Here is a 15,402-nt window from a genome sequence, read left to right as displayed (position 1 = left end):
GGTGGGCATATTTTGCGTCAAATGTATGCAAATGATCTAATTTACAAAAGCAAACATCCCATAACAAATGAACGTAGAGAGCTTGATTTTCCGTGAGCGTTTTCGTTCAAAGGTGGGAAATATGTCAAGCGTCACAAAAACCTCCTGAGGAGGACACTACATTACTGCGAATCATTGAAACCAGTTGTTTGGAGCCCCTAGCTAAAAAAAAAGGGGAGTTTGTTGGGGGGCAAAGTGGAAGTGGTATGTTGTTTTTAGTTGAAATAGTATGTCGATCACTACTTTCATGGTGTAAATTGTCATTCATGAAATCGTTCGTGTCCGTTTGCGTCGTCTTGCTGTATATCGAAGTCTTCGAGCTATCTTAGTTTACTATCCGCTAACAAACAGACCGCATGTCGTTTACTACACATTCCTCAGCAGAAATCAAGCCCGAGTTCAAGTGTTAATTGTAATAATCGTGTTAAATCATTAACTTTTTGTTCAAAATGACTTGAATACTTATGCAAAAAAAAGTATGGTTGTTACACTAAATATGGCTCATTCATCACGTCTGCCTCGATTTTACAATCAGAGGTTAATGTTATGATCAACTCTATATGAAAAAAACTACCTGATATAAAATGATCTGAGCATATCCTCATAGCAGTTACGTCGTAGTTTTGCTCGCAGTTGTGCGAGCCATCGTGCTCGTCTTTCACTCCTCATTGTCTTCCGTCTGGTTTAGAATCGCTGCCGGCAGCCGAAAGAATGATCACATCTCTGTTTGAGCTATTAGAGCATCTGTCGGCCGCGCACAAGTTCACCATAGCATTGGTAGCTGATTTATCAACTGTTTGACCTATTTTCTAGCTCACACCGATTGTTTTCTAATAGTAGGCCTCAAGTAAGAGCGAGGAGCGACTAAGACTCCCAGCTGGCTTTGGAATGACTTGGGATTCACACCAGATGAAATGGCTCGGGAGAGGGAAGTCTGACAGTTACAGCGCTTCACTGCTAAAGCTACAGTGTCTTCGCGACCTGACCCCAGATAAAAAAAAAAAAAAAAAAGAACTGGATGGATGGATGTATTAACTGAAAAGAACTTTACAGTACCGATACGTCCTGTTTGTTGGCCAGCACCAGAAGCGGCACACCTTCTAACACATCACTGCTGATCATTTTCTCTGGAATGAGGTGAGAAATGAGTCATTACAATTGACAGACTTACAAATTCAACTATACTTTTTTTTTTTTTTTTTTGTCAGAATTCAAATAATTTAATATGCGCAATTCACTTTTCACAATGTAATGAAAACAATGATCAATGTGTGCCCGGCTCTTCTGCACTTAATTCCCGTTAAGATATATAATACTGTCATGGTTTGGCTCTCAGGCCTCTGTTTGTTTTCTTTCCAGCACCCAAGTGATTGGTGGGCGTTTCCCTCCTTAATGACCGCACCTGTTCCTCGTGGACAATCAATGGACTTTAAAAGCCACTGCGCCACTACTGCTGACTGCCAGATTATTCATCTTGCTCACTGCTGTGCAGCCAAGTGTTTATTCTAGCGTTTTCATAGCCTTTCATAGTTTTTCACGTGTCTTGTATTACTACGTCGCCCTTTGTTGTACTTTGTAGAATGTTTGGATTTTAGTTTGCGTTCTCTCACCTAGACTTGTAGTGTTACCTTTTACGTGTGCGCTGTTGGCCACGTTTTCCTAAGTTGAACTTTCTATTTCGTGTTGTATGATGTTTGTTGTGAATCCTTGCTTTTTGATTTGATTTGATTTATTTGTTCATTTTTCCTTTCGGACAGCATTGTGACAAACAAACATTTCAACATACAACATTTTTGTAAGCAAGTGTTTTTTGTTAATCACTATTTTTCTCCTTGCCTTTTGCAAGTGTTTTCGGTTGAGTTGTTTTTGTACTGGTTGTCTGACCAGCTTTTTCGGTTGTTTGTTTCCGCGCATCTCAGCGGAATAAATTCTTTATCATCCCTTCTCTGGTCTGCGTATTCTGGGATCCACTCTCGCCGGCCATCCCGGCCCCCCGTATCAAATACATGGACATACCTCAAAAATTGACAAAGTTACAGCAATTTTAATGTTGGAAGGTAGAAATCCCTACTTTTGAGAAAAAGGGGTTTCGAGTTTTGGTACTTGCATCTTTCAAATGTCCATAGCAACCAATACCTTAGGAAAAACATATGAACGTGAAATTTTCAGTAACTGTTAAAATATCAGTGGAAAGTCAATTCCAATAGCAGACAAGGCCATCGTCCATTTTAACCCCTTAAACGTTTTGGAAGTTTGACCTCTCAAGAGATGAAATCAGCCTCAACTTTGAAGATCACATTCAGCTTACAATTTCATCTTCTTACAATTTCATCTTCTTAGGCATCAGCCAAAGTTTGCTTATTTTAATGTTGATCCTTGTGGGTTTTTTCTTGCGTAAATGAGGTCATATTACCACAGTGGGAAATTTGATTTAATAATTTTGTGTCAAAAGATTATTTGCCATTTGATGCGGACTGGGAAAAGTGCTTTATTGATAACTTATCATGGATGTGATGTCTCGAATGCTTTTGGTTACATGAAGAAAATGAAAATGGTTTGTTTATTTTGTTTTGTCCCACCACCCCTGTCTGTCATATCTAGTTGTCTTATGTTTATGAGTTGTTGGGGGTACATTTTTATTATTTTATTTTATTTTTTTGTGTATGTGTGTAGCGTGTGTGTGCGTGTCTCTTAGGCACAACCAACACCACTCGCTATACCTCAATTCTTTCAATTATTATATCCATGCCGCTTATAAAACTGTTTTTATTTTGAAATACCCCATATCAATATTATTACCAGTACTTTTACCCTGGAATTAGAAACCCCTAAAAACATCTCAATTATGAAAAATGGAGAGGTCTGCTTTTGCATTTAAGCTCTTCATTCAAGGAACTCTATCGTCATACCAACACACATTTTCACATGATATGGCACAAAACGCTTTACCTGAGGTCCCAGGTTAGCCCAATAAGTGTCAAGGCTTGGGGAAATGAAAATGACGTAGTCAACTGCGTTTTAAAAAAAATAAATAAATACTATAATTAAGTTAAGAGTTTGGAGTTAGATAAGATGATTCAGAAGAAGACTTCACTTAATGCTCAGACCCCGTGAGAACGGCATTAACCGCTATTAACCATTATTAACTATTAACCGCCTATATAAATTGAAATTAACCGCTCTGCTTCAACCATGGTTAAATGAATATCTCAGGCGCATAAAAAGCAGGCTATAAGCCCAGTTTGTGCACAGCGTGACTTACCAAAGGCTTCCTTTGATTCTGAAAGTCGTTCTTCATCAGTCGAGTCTATCACATAGATAACGCCGTGGGACTCTGCATAGTACTAAATGTAAAATAAACAATTTTAAATGGATGTGGATGTCGCTTCGTGTTCTGAACTCCTATTTCTATGCCGGTGTTATTTCCATCACTGACGTCATGTTTTCAAGATTTAGATAGATAGAATCAGCAGAACTTTTTTCAGTGGGGTAGATGCCACGGACTTGACCACGGACTTTCACCACGAGAACGCCTTCCAGCTTTTCAGCAGAGGAGTGAAGAGAGCGCGCCCTTTGTCAGCTAAAGACAATACCTGAATTCCCTGTGGCATATATTATACATATTTAGCTAGCATGCTAAGTGGTTTACTACAGAAACATTAACACTGACGCCACAAGGTTACATGTAGGGAAAAAAAAAAAAAAAAAAAAAAAAAAAAAATAATAAAAAAAAACAGACTTACAGACGGTTTAGGAGTTGCGGGTGAACTTTTGTATCCATGCGTCTCTGGCGATATAGGGTATATACCACAGGGAATTCAGGTATTGCCTTTAGCCGACGGAGGGCGCGCTCTCCTCTCTCCTCTCCTGAAAGGCTGGAAGGCGTTCTCATTGTTAAAGCCCCACCCCAAACCCCGTGCCCGCCCCTCCACATTAAAACACTGCCAATAAGTTTAAACTGAAAAAAAAAAAAAAGAGAAGTGAAACTGAAAACCAGAGTTGAAACTGAAAAACCGTGACACTCGGAAAGAAAAGACAAAGCGTAAAAAAAAAAAAAAAGTCTGCAGATTGGCACTGAAAAAGAAAGACATCACAATACAAAAAAATATGGTTAAAGAAAATAGTGTTTTTTTTTTATGTTTGTATTTTATTTGTCAATACAACCTTTTACAATGCCAATACTTGTTTCACTGTCAATGCAGCTTTTTCCACAATGACATTTTTTTTTTGTCCATGCCAAATCTTAGGTCCACACTTTATGACATCATAAAGTGTCAACAGCTCGTATTTCAGGTTGGGAGGGGCCGGCACTTGGAGAGCAGAATGACCTAGAATTTGTCATAGAGGGGCGAATGGCGGAAAACTCCACTTCGGTGATGTTTTTGGTGAGGAATTAGCATTGTAACATGGCTAAAAGCTCCAAAAAGTAGATTTTTCATGTTGCTGTCCCTTTAAGTTGCTTCATAGAACATGGGGCATCTCAGTTCATATCTGCCACTATGAACAGGGATACATTTAAATTTGAAGCATAAAGAAACTGAGCTAGCAGGTTTCACAGAGTTGGTAATACTAAAAAAACAAAACAAACAAACAAACAAACAAAAAAAATCCCAACGCACAATTTGTGGTTGTTATTGCTAGAAGCGACTTACTTTGTCCCAAAGAGACTGAAGCTCCTCCTGGCCTCCCAGATCCCAAAACATTAGACGAGCCTTGCCCACATCAATAGTTCCAACTGTAAAAAGATTCAAATTAGCACAAATAATCTAGTATACACATACACACACACAAACATAGCAAAACTAACTTACTGTTCAGTCCAACTGTACTTGTGATCTTGGAGAAATTGATTCCCTTATAGTTCTTGTTGAACTTTGTTTTGGTTTGTTCCAAAAAAGTCTATAAATGACACAGTTATAACATATAGGAGAAAAAACAAAATTAACATTTATTTTCAAAGCTTACCATGACGGTCAGTCACATAGTCCAGTTGATATATTTCAAAACAATACAGTAAGAGGTTGACAAAAAGTCTATAGGTGTTTGATGAGCATTCTTTAACTTGTCTTTTTTTTTTTTTTTTTGCCACCAGTCCCAGCTTTTTTGAAACGCTATACAGCTATAAAATTCTAAGTTAATAATTATTTGCTGAAAACAAAGTTTATCAGTTTTAACATTAAATATAGGTTAAACATCATTTGAAAATCATTGTATTGTTTTTTTTTCTTTTGTTTTTTTATGTTTTACACAATGTCCCAATTTGCACAAGTGTCCAATTAGTCAATAAACATAAAACAAAACGCTCGTTCACAACCTCCAACTGGCTGCAAGAAATTGCAAACGTACATACAGGCCAAAAGTTTGGACACACCTTCTCATTAGATACATGTGCTTTATTTTCATGTCTATGTACATTATAGATTCTCACAGAAGGCATCTGAACTATGACAACTAACGAACACATGTAGTTATGTACTTAACAAAAAAGGCAAAAACAAAATACATAAATAAAAACCGTGTTCGCTATTAGTTTTTTTTTTTTTTTGCACATTCTTAATTAAGGTAGTCACTTGAAACGGTTTTCCAACCGTTTCTAAGGAGTTCCCAGATGTATTAGATAGAGCTGTCAAATGATTACAATTTTTAATCAGATTAATCACATCTTATAATTTTGATTAATCATGATTAATCACTCACTTAAAAATGCCTTTTTTCCCAACATATTTTGCCCGCTAAATTTGAAGCGCACCTGTTATGTGTTAATTTTTTCGACATTTAATGTTATGAGGACGTCTTCAAAAATTTATATTCACTGCATACGCTCATCCTGCTTTTTCTAATCAATTAATTATTGGCATAATTTAAAATGGGAAAAAATGACCTATGGCATATGTAAACATTTATTACTTTAATGCATTTAGTTATATGTATTGCTCAAACTCCAATAGCTACCTTTAATGTAGCCATCCGCTGTCGGCTAAAAAGGATCATCTGCGGTCAAAATTAATAGTGTGATTAATCTGTGGTAATACAATGATTAATGCGATAATTTTTTGTGATTAATTAATTAGTTAACGCTTTAACTTTGATAGCACTAGTATTAGAATGCCAAGAGTGTGCAAAAACAGTAACCAGAGCAAACAATGGCTATTTTGAAGAATCTATAATATAAAGCAGGGTTCCCCAATTCCGGTCCGCAAAGGCCGCAGTCATGCAGGTTTTCCATTTTTCTGCCTACTAACACACCTGATTAATATAATGAGCTTATCAGCGTGCATGATCCTTATCTTTAGTATCAGGTGTGTTGGTAGGTGGAAAAATGGAAAACCTGCAGGACTCCGGCCCTCGAGCACCGGAATTGGGGAACCCTGATATAAAGCATGTTTTCAGTTATGTCACCTTTTATTTGTAAGTACATAATCCACGTGTTCATTCTTAGCCTTCAGTGAGAATCTACAAAGTACCGGTAACCTAGTCATGAGAATAAAGCAAATGCATTGAATAAGAAAGTGTGTCTAAAATTTTGGACTGGACTGAACTGACTGTATAAAGTAAAGTAAATGCATTGAATAAGAAAGTGTGTCTAAAATTTTGGACTGGACTGAACTGACTGTATAAAGTAAAGTAAAGTAAAGTAAAGTAAAGTAAAGTAAAGTAAAGTAAAGTAAAGTAAAGTACAGTACAGTAAAGCAAAGTAAAGTAAATCACGTCACGTAACGTAACGTGAAAAATGAAATAAAATAGTGGTATAGCGTATATTAACCCGTGACGCGATTGCGACAGCGTCCAGCTCGATTCACGGCAAAACAACGTGAAGTGGCGAGTTGTCAGTCACGGCAAATTAACCACTGCGAATAGGTCAACTCACCGACAAACACACTCGAACGAAAACAACCTCTCGTCACGATTAGTTCTTGGCGGAGGTAATAAAATGTAAGTAGTACTGGAGAAGGTGCACCTCAGGCACTATAAATTACTTGCATTTTCGACGTTCGACAGGGAAAAGCGAGATCAGAAAGCCAAACCAAGTTCGCATTTAATCGGGTTGTAGGCCTTGAACTTTACCAAGTTAAACTAAGACAAGTCAAAATTTCAAGGGGTTGTGAACAACTGAATGGCGATCCTCACAATAACATACCAGACAAATGAGACGAAACATACCGTTTTTCCAGCGTTATCCAATCCAAGGATTAAAATGCAGTATTCGTCCTTTTGAAACATGTATTTATATAATCCAGATAATAAAGTATACATCGTGACGAATTGTTCAAATGTAACCTCAATACCGGTCAATGCTAGATTTCTATTTTACATCAGCCTACACAAGATGATATTTTTGATTTATGCCAATGTGGTTAATTGTAACTAAAATAATTAATAGTAATTAGTTGCTAGAATCACATATCCATAAGATAAAACGGAAAAACGTCGACATTTGTTACTATAGTACTGAAGCGGACGTAGACGACGACATGTGTGTTATGTCAAACAGAACGTAGAAGCGGTATGAATTATGGGAAACGTAGTCAATGTTTTTGTTGTCAACGCTCTACTCGTTTATATCAAGTCACAATTAAACTACATTTCCCAACATATAGAGTGTTACGTTGAACTATGGCGTACCAAATGTGCCAAATTTTAAACACAATTACGCTATTTTAATTCCTATATTTTATCCATTGTTAATGACTTACGATAAATCTGCACGCGTTATTAATTGCCTTCTTTAATTAAACTGAAAAAATTATATTTCTTCTTCACTATTTCATAGCTAGTGTGGATAGGCGCTCGTCTCTTCTGATTGGCTGGCAACCTGTTCCGGGTGTATCCAGGTGGTTCCCAGTTCCCACATAACAGTGTTCACATGACTTTAGCTTGATTATTTTTGTTATGATTATACAGATTACAAACAATAAAGGTGGTATCCTATTTGAAAGCCAGAATTATCCATCTACCCTCTGAGTAAAGGTCTCAATAATATTACCATTACATTTGTTCAGTAGAACAGCTACCCCTGCTGACTGCTGTGAAGCATGACAAAAACAACAGATTGCCTCATTTTGCTTTCCAATTAAAATAATAATAATAATAATAATAATCCTTTTCACTTGAATGACTGTATTTAAAAAAAAAAAAATCAAAATCTGAGTAAAAGGCCTCAATAATATTACCATTACAGTTTATCCACAATTTTGAAAACAGGGCTCCTTTATTTTCAAAATATTGCCACATTTATCCAAACACCACACTAAATTTATATAACTCCTACATTGTTTGCAAAATTACACACTTCATTCACAACATACACACTTCAGTCACAACATGCATGCTTACATTAAAAACACAACACATTTACAAAAATGCTGTTTTGTTGTCACGAACAGTCTGAAATGACGAGACACTTTGTAGTCATTTACACACTGCTGTGACCAATACAAAACATTTTTGTAAAAACCGTTATTTTAGGAAATAGTACAGGTGTGAATTGCCTCATACCTGGCAATTCCATTCGTATCACGATTCATAGGTCACAATTCGATTTGATACCGAATAATCCCGATATGAATCTATGAGTTGATATTGTGTGTTTTTTTTAACCCAAATTTAGAAAATGCTAATCAGTAAATTTGTACATGTACACTAAGATTTTTATGAAAATGTATTTGTGAGCCACTGTATTTAACAATCTGTTGCAATCTCTTTCATGTTTGAACAGCATTGAAGTAAAATATTAATGCTTAATGTTCCATGAATATAACATTCTTCCATGCTTAACGTGTGAACCCTAAGTAAGACGTTTTGTTGAATATTTCCATTAAAAAAAAATAAAAAAAAAAAATAAAAAAAAATAAAAAAAGATGTTTAAATATCGATTCGGCTGCATATCGAATGGATTGGAGAATTGCGCACTGTAATATCGCGATATATTGCCAAATCGATATATATTTTTTTAAACACCCTTAGGAAATTTATGTAAGGGGTAATTTAGATGACAAAAGATAGACAAAACCACAAACTGTTGTTGTTTTTTTCCATCAGAAATAAATTTTGTTTTTCTTTTAAGATTGAAAAATGATTTGTCACATCAACTTTTTTTTTTATAGTTTTTTTTTTTTTTACAGTCATTTACACACTAAAATGAACATTTTCACACAATTGCCGATGTTTACACACAAGTAGCAAAAAAAAAAAAAAAAAAAAAAAAAAAACTTCTCCCTGTCGCCCTTTTTGCTCACGAGCGCCCCTTGCACCTGTCACACCGCGATGAGGTTGTGTCTAGGGTTTTTTCTTTCTTGTCATTTCCTGTTTTATTTTGAAGATCCTGACTCTCCTCTCGTTTCAGGTCACTTGCCCTTCCTCATGTGGTGTCAGTGTCAACCCTGATTCCTGATTGTGTCCACCTGTTTCCCATTACCCTCATGTGTTAAATAGTCTGCGTCTCCCCTGTCTTGTGCCAAAGTGTTTGGTCTTGATCACCAAAGCCCAGCCACAGCCTTGAGCCACCAGCTTGCTATTGTTTGCCTTGTGTGAGAAACTTTTGTTTGTATTTGTCATAGCCACAGTTTAGTCTTTAGTTTAGGAGTGTCTTTGGTTCTTTTGTTGTAGTTTAGATATCCTCCCTTTTGGAGCGCCCTTAGTTTGTCTTTTCATAGCCCTTGTTTTTGTTTTCCCCTCAGAGTGAGGTGGTTTTTGTTTAATAAACATCTGCCTTGGTGGCCTAAAACCTCTGCACCTGAGTCCTCGATTTGCCGTACCCTGACAGCACCTGCCTAATCCGCCTAATGGCAGGAGCGCCACTCTCATGCAAATGTTGATAGATGGGCTTGAAGATTAAAGTCACACTTTGTATAATGTATTTTCATCTATATGTCTTGAAAGTTGATAAGTTTTTTTTGTTTTTGTTTTTTAGATGTCTGCCATTTATTGGCATTTGCAAATGATATGCTGCATTGCAGATGAATATATTACGTGATAAAGTAACCCACTTATGACTCATACTCCAATATTCACATTTAAAAGATTGCACACACACAGAGGATGCTTGGTAATCTCAGTGTGTTTAATAGGTGTTTGTATCAGCTGTTATATACATTTTTCTCCACCAATTGCTCATGGCCAGACGCAGCACTTGCATCCATCATCATAGACAGATCCAGCTCCACACTGCCTCACATGGGTGATACCACCAGCACACATGTAGAAGCTTTGTTTGTCATCTGGGTGGGGATACAGGCCATCAGGTTTGCCATTACAGAAGCCGGACCCTGGGGCATGGGTTGTGGTCGTGGTGCTTGCGGTTGTGGTAGGACGGGTGGTGGTGCTAACACCAGGTTTGGGAGTGGTGGTAGGAGGGATTGGGGGCAGCTCTGAATGTTACAACAAGAAATAAGGTATGTTAGTGATTGAAGTTAAATAATTTCAGATTTACTTGTGTTTCTAGCAGTGTAAACATTTCAATTTACCAATATTGAGAAGGGTGCGTAGATGAGCCAGAAGAGGGTGGCTGCCCTCTCCACAGAATCTGCCAGCAAAGTCATCTAAATCAAGTGCCCACACAAAAGCTCCTCCAAACTTCTGCTCCTGCAGGTAACGTACCTAGAGGGATCAAAATAGACAATTTCAATCAGCTCTGGAAGGCAGGTGAAAAAGTTTTAGTGAATGGCAAGTTGGCAACCTACTTTGGTCTCATAGCTTTCTTTGGTGTCAAATCCCACCCACTCACTGTTTTTAGTGGCATAGGGAACCTTCTGGTCCTCAATCCACTGAATGGGAATGCCCTTCACAAAGCTGCAGATCTGAAACACAGACAAGGAAGTGAGGTTTCAGTAGTTTGTTGGAGATCACATAATATTGTAACACGCGGTGGCTGATCGGCCATGGACAGCTCAGCAAAAAAACAAACAAAAAAAACGGGTGGGCAACTGGAAGTTCACAGGTTCACGTTTATTAAAAAAGGAACAAAAAACAAACAAACAAACAAACAGTGGACTCAGCAACACCGCACATCACAATAGTCACAACCAAAAAAGAAAAAGCGCTGCACATGCACACAAAAACAAAGAGGCGCCACACAGTGGTGCAGTGCCACACTGCAGATTGTTACAATATGCGGTTCAATTCGAATTTAATTTGCACCTGTAGTGTTCTGAAACAGACTTCATCATATTTCAAATGCTGAACTATCTACAGTACCTCATAGTAGGACCAGAATCCAGCTTCACGTGTGAATGGACCAGCTGATGCAGGTCCACTAGCTGGGGCTCCAACGCCAGTGTTTGATGATGTCAGACGGAAAGTACGACCGTAGGCAGCAAAACCCATCCTCAGTTTCTCCACTGGAGTGCCGTTATCTCGCCAATATTTCATTGCAAAATCCTTAAAAACATATCGAAAATGTTTTAAGATTTTGTTTTGAAAAACTACTTTACCTCGGGCAATTTGTTGTTGCTTACGGTGTTAAAGTAGATGAGGTCACCAAAGTCTTCAGAGCCACGGAACAGAGGGCTGTTGTGACCAGTGAACTGCTCCCAAGTTCCGTGGAAGTCATAGGTCATCACATTGATGAAGTCCAGTTCCCTGAGTTGTGTGCAAAAAGGAATGAAGCTCATGTGGAGATTTATGCAACTCTCCACTTAAGAAGGAATCCATGAATACACTTACTTGGCAATCTCAGCAATTTCATATCCTCCATCAATTGTCCCCTTTCCAGCAGACACTGCAGCAGTCAACATTAGCTGTTTATTACCGGTGGCCTTGGCCTCAGCAGCATAGGCTTGAACAAGTTCCTGCGGAAATAACCCCAAAATTTTGTGGATGCCAGAGGTGCAACTGTAGCATATTAATGAAATAAAACGGGAAATTTTAATTGCATCTGAACATGTAAAGATATACAGAATGTGCCCACCCTGCAGAGCAAAGTGAACTTCTGCTTGTCCCCTGGGGGGCTTCCACGAGCTCCGGGGTACTCCCAGTCCAGATCCAGACCATCAAAACCATGAGTCCTCAGGAATTTTATGGAAGACTGGATAAAATGCTGACGGTTAGCTGCAGTGGAGACCACGATGGAGAACCTGTAGGAAAGGTGATTGAAGTCTTTTACACACAATCTACTCAATGCATCTCAGAAATCAATACTTTTAGGGTAATAAATGCTTAATACTGGACAGATACAGTGTATGTAATGAATATGTAGCACATCTTGAAATGACTTTGATCACAATATTGTAAACACACACACAAAAAAAAGAGCTCATACTAAAAAAAGCACAATATTGTCCTTTTGTACATAACAGCAATGCATATAAACCACCTACAATCTAATAATATTGAGGCACTTAGCTAATGCAAGCACACATTGATCACTTCACAAGCAGATTTGGTTCCCTTTCATCTGACAATTAGCATAGATTTTAAACATAGAAGGCCAAAACATCCCTAATGAAAATTAAATTGCACTAATAAACTAGCCACTAGAGGGTGGTAGAACTGCACAAATGGAAATCAACCTGACTTTTTTTTTTTTTCCACAGATGTGTTCCTTTTAAATATTGTGAACATGACGACGATGATATTGTGGCAGTTTTAATATCACGATATCACGATATTGCCCTTATTGTTACATCCGTACCAACAAGCCCAGGAACTTTGAATTCTGGGTAAAGGGAATTCTTGGTTGTAAAAGTTCAGCAGAGAATTTATAATTGTGTTTCCACAGCGTCTTCAAGTTCTTGGTAATTAATTCAAATAAGTGTAATAAGCCCAGCTGATGTAACCCCCCCCCCCCCCCCAAAAAAAAATTTGACCAATCAGCCTTGGTCATTGCAGCCCGCCCCCTCAAAGTTCCAGAATTTCATTACCCCGGATATTGTTGTTGGTGGAAAACCGTGCAAACTGAATTTTACCAAGATAAACTGAAAAGTTCTCCAAAAGTTCCTGTGGTGGAAAAGCCCCTTATGTTACTGATAGGACATGACCAGGATCAACTCATCAGTCAAAGCAATACATGCATGTCCAATGTTAAAATATAACTCACCGTTGTGAACCAAAGTTCCATCCACCAACAGCCAGAAGAGTCGTAAGATGAGGGTTCCTGCAAAATAACAATGTAGGGAATCATCACAACTGCACACAATGTAGCTTGGACTGACATTTCCATTTAAATAGCATTTCAGCACTAGTTACTTACTTTGTCTTAAGGTTGTTGAAAGACTTGTACAGAACATCATCATTCCACTCATATGTAACCAGTTCATTGTTGCTGTTGATGATTGAGAACGCATAGATCAGGGTTGTACACAGGAAGGGATCCACATTTTGTGGCATGTATTTCCCTTCACCAGGTCTATACTGGGACCAGTTTGTGAAGTAGCACACCATTTTGGTGGCAGATCCTAAGTGGAAGAAGAGAAATATTAACAGAGGAATTAATTTGAATGAATTTTACATTGATATAATTCTACATTTATAGAAAAGAAAAAAATCTGTTGGTTGACAACTTACCCAGGTGGCATATCACCAGACACAAGCCTAATGAATGTAGATAAACATTTTATATGTAAGAGGATAAAGAGGTGCAATAAAATAAAATAAATAAATTAAAATACTGTAAATAAACAAACATCATACCTGCAAGTAGCGTAAACCTCATCTTGAATTTTATTTTTAAATTCAGCACAACTTGACTGGATTACTGTAGAAAAAGACAAAAAAAAAACAGTTATTCAGACCATCACACTGTCACACTTATAAATAAAGTAAACACACAATGTGTCGCATAGGATGGGATGGAGGACCAAATGCAGGGAAACAACCAATGCCAGGCTCAAGTGCAGGGCGAACTGAATTTTTATTAACAAAACAATACAGTACTAAGGTACGGAGAAAATAGCCAATTTTCAAAGTAACAAAGTCCCAACATAAACCTAAACTTAAAGTAGCAAAGATACACACGACTCACCACAAACGGGAAACTGGGACGAGACAATGATCTGACAAGGGTGCAAAGGAAAACCATGAACTAAATACAAAAAAAAAAAAAACTGACGAGACAACGAGAATAACCTGGACAAGACACAAGTGGCTGAGGGAGCAGATTGGAAGACACAAAGGATGACTAGCTCAGGCAGACATGATAAAAGTTGACGACATAATGACAACAGGTACACATTACAACTAAAATCTAACCCAAACCTAATAGAACACAGATCATGACAGGATGGTTGGTTTCCTTCATACTCACCTTGGGACCAGATGAGAGACCCAAATAGCAGCTGCAAAGCTGGGTCTTTTATACAGTCAGAAGAAGAAGTATTGCCAACTGTTTATAACAAGGTTGTAAAAGTAATCAATATTAAGAGATATTTTGATAAGAACATGCAAGTTCCAAGTACATGTTGACAATAATTTACAAGATATACAACTCCCCAACTGCATCTCACAGATAATATTCAAATAAATTGGGTGTGAGTGACCATAGTACTGTACATTGTTATGTAATGTACTTGTCTGCGTGGCATTCAATGGCTGTAATCTATTAGCCCTGTGTTTCATTTTACTGTCCTGATTAAAACGTTTGGCAGTGACTTAATTTATTCCTTTCAATAACAATGCTGTTTCAGCATTTTTTTTGTATGAGTTTACATGACTCAGTTTAATAGTGAAAAACGGGTAGTGCAGACCGTTTTTTCTCAACCCTGGTCCTCGGGGCTCACTATCCAGCCTGTTTTCCATGTCTCCTTAAACCAGTATTTCTCAATTCCGGTCCTCAGGCCGCCCTAGCCAGCCTGTTTTCCATGTCTCATGCTGTCTCATGCTCAATCAGCTGCATTGGGAACTGGGAGACATGGAAAACAGGCTGGCTAGGGCGGCCTGAGGACCGGAATTGAGAAACACTGCCTTAAACGCAGCTGATTCCAATGACAGTTCATCAGCCAGGTCTGGAGAAGCCAGATAACGATCCTCACCTGCATTGGAATCAGGAGACATGGAAGACAGGCTGGATAGTGGGCACGAGGACCAGGGTTGAGAAAAACTGGTGTGGATTATGTACAACATTGACCCTTCTTAAAAAGAACCCCAACTTAAATGACAAGTTTGCTCCATATGATTCACTTGGTTGTTACTAACATAACCACGAGATTCATTTTTCAAAAATCATTTCCAGTTTAATACATGTTGTATAACTTTATTTGTATGTCCACTGCTATTGTTGTCTACGTGCCAAACGCATTCTGCGTAGTGACGTAGAATGGCGGCTGAAACGGATATAAAGAAAGCGAGGTAAGCCTCATAGCGTTCCTAAAGAAACAACATGTAATAGCTCTCGAGAGCATGGCATGGGGGAGGGTGACAACCACCATTCTA

At 38.0% G+C, this 15,402-nt stretch overlaps 2 protein-coding genes across 4 annotated transcripts in view; both read right to left on the bottom strand.

Moving 5' to 3' along the window:
• Positions 1-7,556, bottom strand: part of arfrp1 (ADP-ribosylation factor related protein 1) — a 9,520-nt gene extending 1,964 nt beyond the window's left edge. The window contains exons 1-5 of one of the 2 annotated variants that reach the window (XM_077528927.1): positions 7,201-7,555; positions 4,851-4,938; positions 4,692-4,774; positions 3,302-3,383; positions 1,096-1,166 (exon numbers count right to left, since the gene is read on the bottom strand). In XM_077528927.1, coding sequence (XP_077385053.1) covers positions 1,096-1,166; positions 3,302-3,383; positions 4,692-4,774; positions 4,851-4,938; positions 7,201-7,293 — 417 coding nt within the window. In that variant the 5' untranslated portion in view covers positions 7,294-7,555. Of the gene's footprint in view, positions 1-1,095; positions 1,167-3,301; positions 3,384-4,691; positions 4,775-4,850; positions 4,939-7,200 lie in introns of both variants that reach the window. The other variant, XR_013284552.1, reaches the window with a different exon arrangement.
• Positions 7,557-10,086: 2,530 nt separating this feature from the next.
• Positions 10,087-15,026, bottom strand: LOC144024015 (chitinase-3-like protein 1). 2 transcript variants are annotated; one of them, XM_077530033.1, is made up of 13 exons: positions 14,718-14,803; positions 14,279-14,356; positions 13,666-13,729; positions 13,540-13,566; positions 13,226-13,430; positions 13,073-13,129; positions 11,945-12,110; positions 11,701-11,825; positions 11,493-11,616; positions 11,233-11,415; positions 10,719-10,835; positions 10,503-10,635; positions 10,087-10,406 (listed from the first exon to the last, which is right to left on the bottom strand). In XM_077530033.1, the coding sequence occupies exons 3-13, from the start codon at positions 13,685-13,687 to the stop codon at positions 10,150-10,152; spliced, it is 1,416 nt and encodes a 471-aa protein (XP_077386159.1). In that variant the 5' UTR covers positions 13,688-13,729; positions 14,279-14,356; positions 14,718-14,803; the 3' UTR covers positions 10,087-10,149. The 2 variants fall into 2 exon arrangements, with proteins under 2 accessions (XP_077386159.1, XP_077386158.1); XM_077530032.1 differs by lacking the exons at positions 13,666-13,729; positions 14,718-14,803 and adding an exon at positions 15,003-15,026.
• Positions 15,027-15,402: the final 376 nt, after the last annotated feature.

This window comes from Festucalex cinctus, chromosome 8 (assembly GCF_051991245.1).
Source record: "Festucalex cinctus isolate MCC-2025b chromosome 8, RoL_Fcin_1.0, whole genome shotgun sequence".
In the NCBI taxonomy this organism is placed as follows: domain Eukaryota; kingdom Metazoa; phylum Chordata; class Actinopteri; order Syngnathiformes; family Syngnathidae; genus Festucalex; species Festucalex cinctus.
Note: the sequence above shows the minus strand (reverse complement) of the source record. Positions and strands in the feature narration are given on the sequence as shown.

Coding starts and splice junctions, on each gene's coding strand:
- LOC144024015 (XM_077530032.1), bottom strand. CDS start 15,024: ATGTCTCCTGATTCCAATGCAG. Junction 13,130..13,225: donor TTCAACAACCTTAAGACAAA/GTAAGTAACTAG, acceptor GTTATTTTGCAG/GAACCCTCATCTTACGACTC. Junction 12,111..13,072: donor TGGAACTTTGGTTCACAACG/GTGAGTTATATT, acceptor CCTTTCCTACAG/GTTCTCCATCGTGGTCTCCA.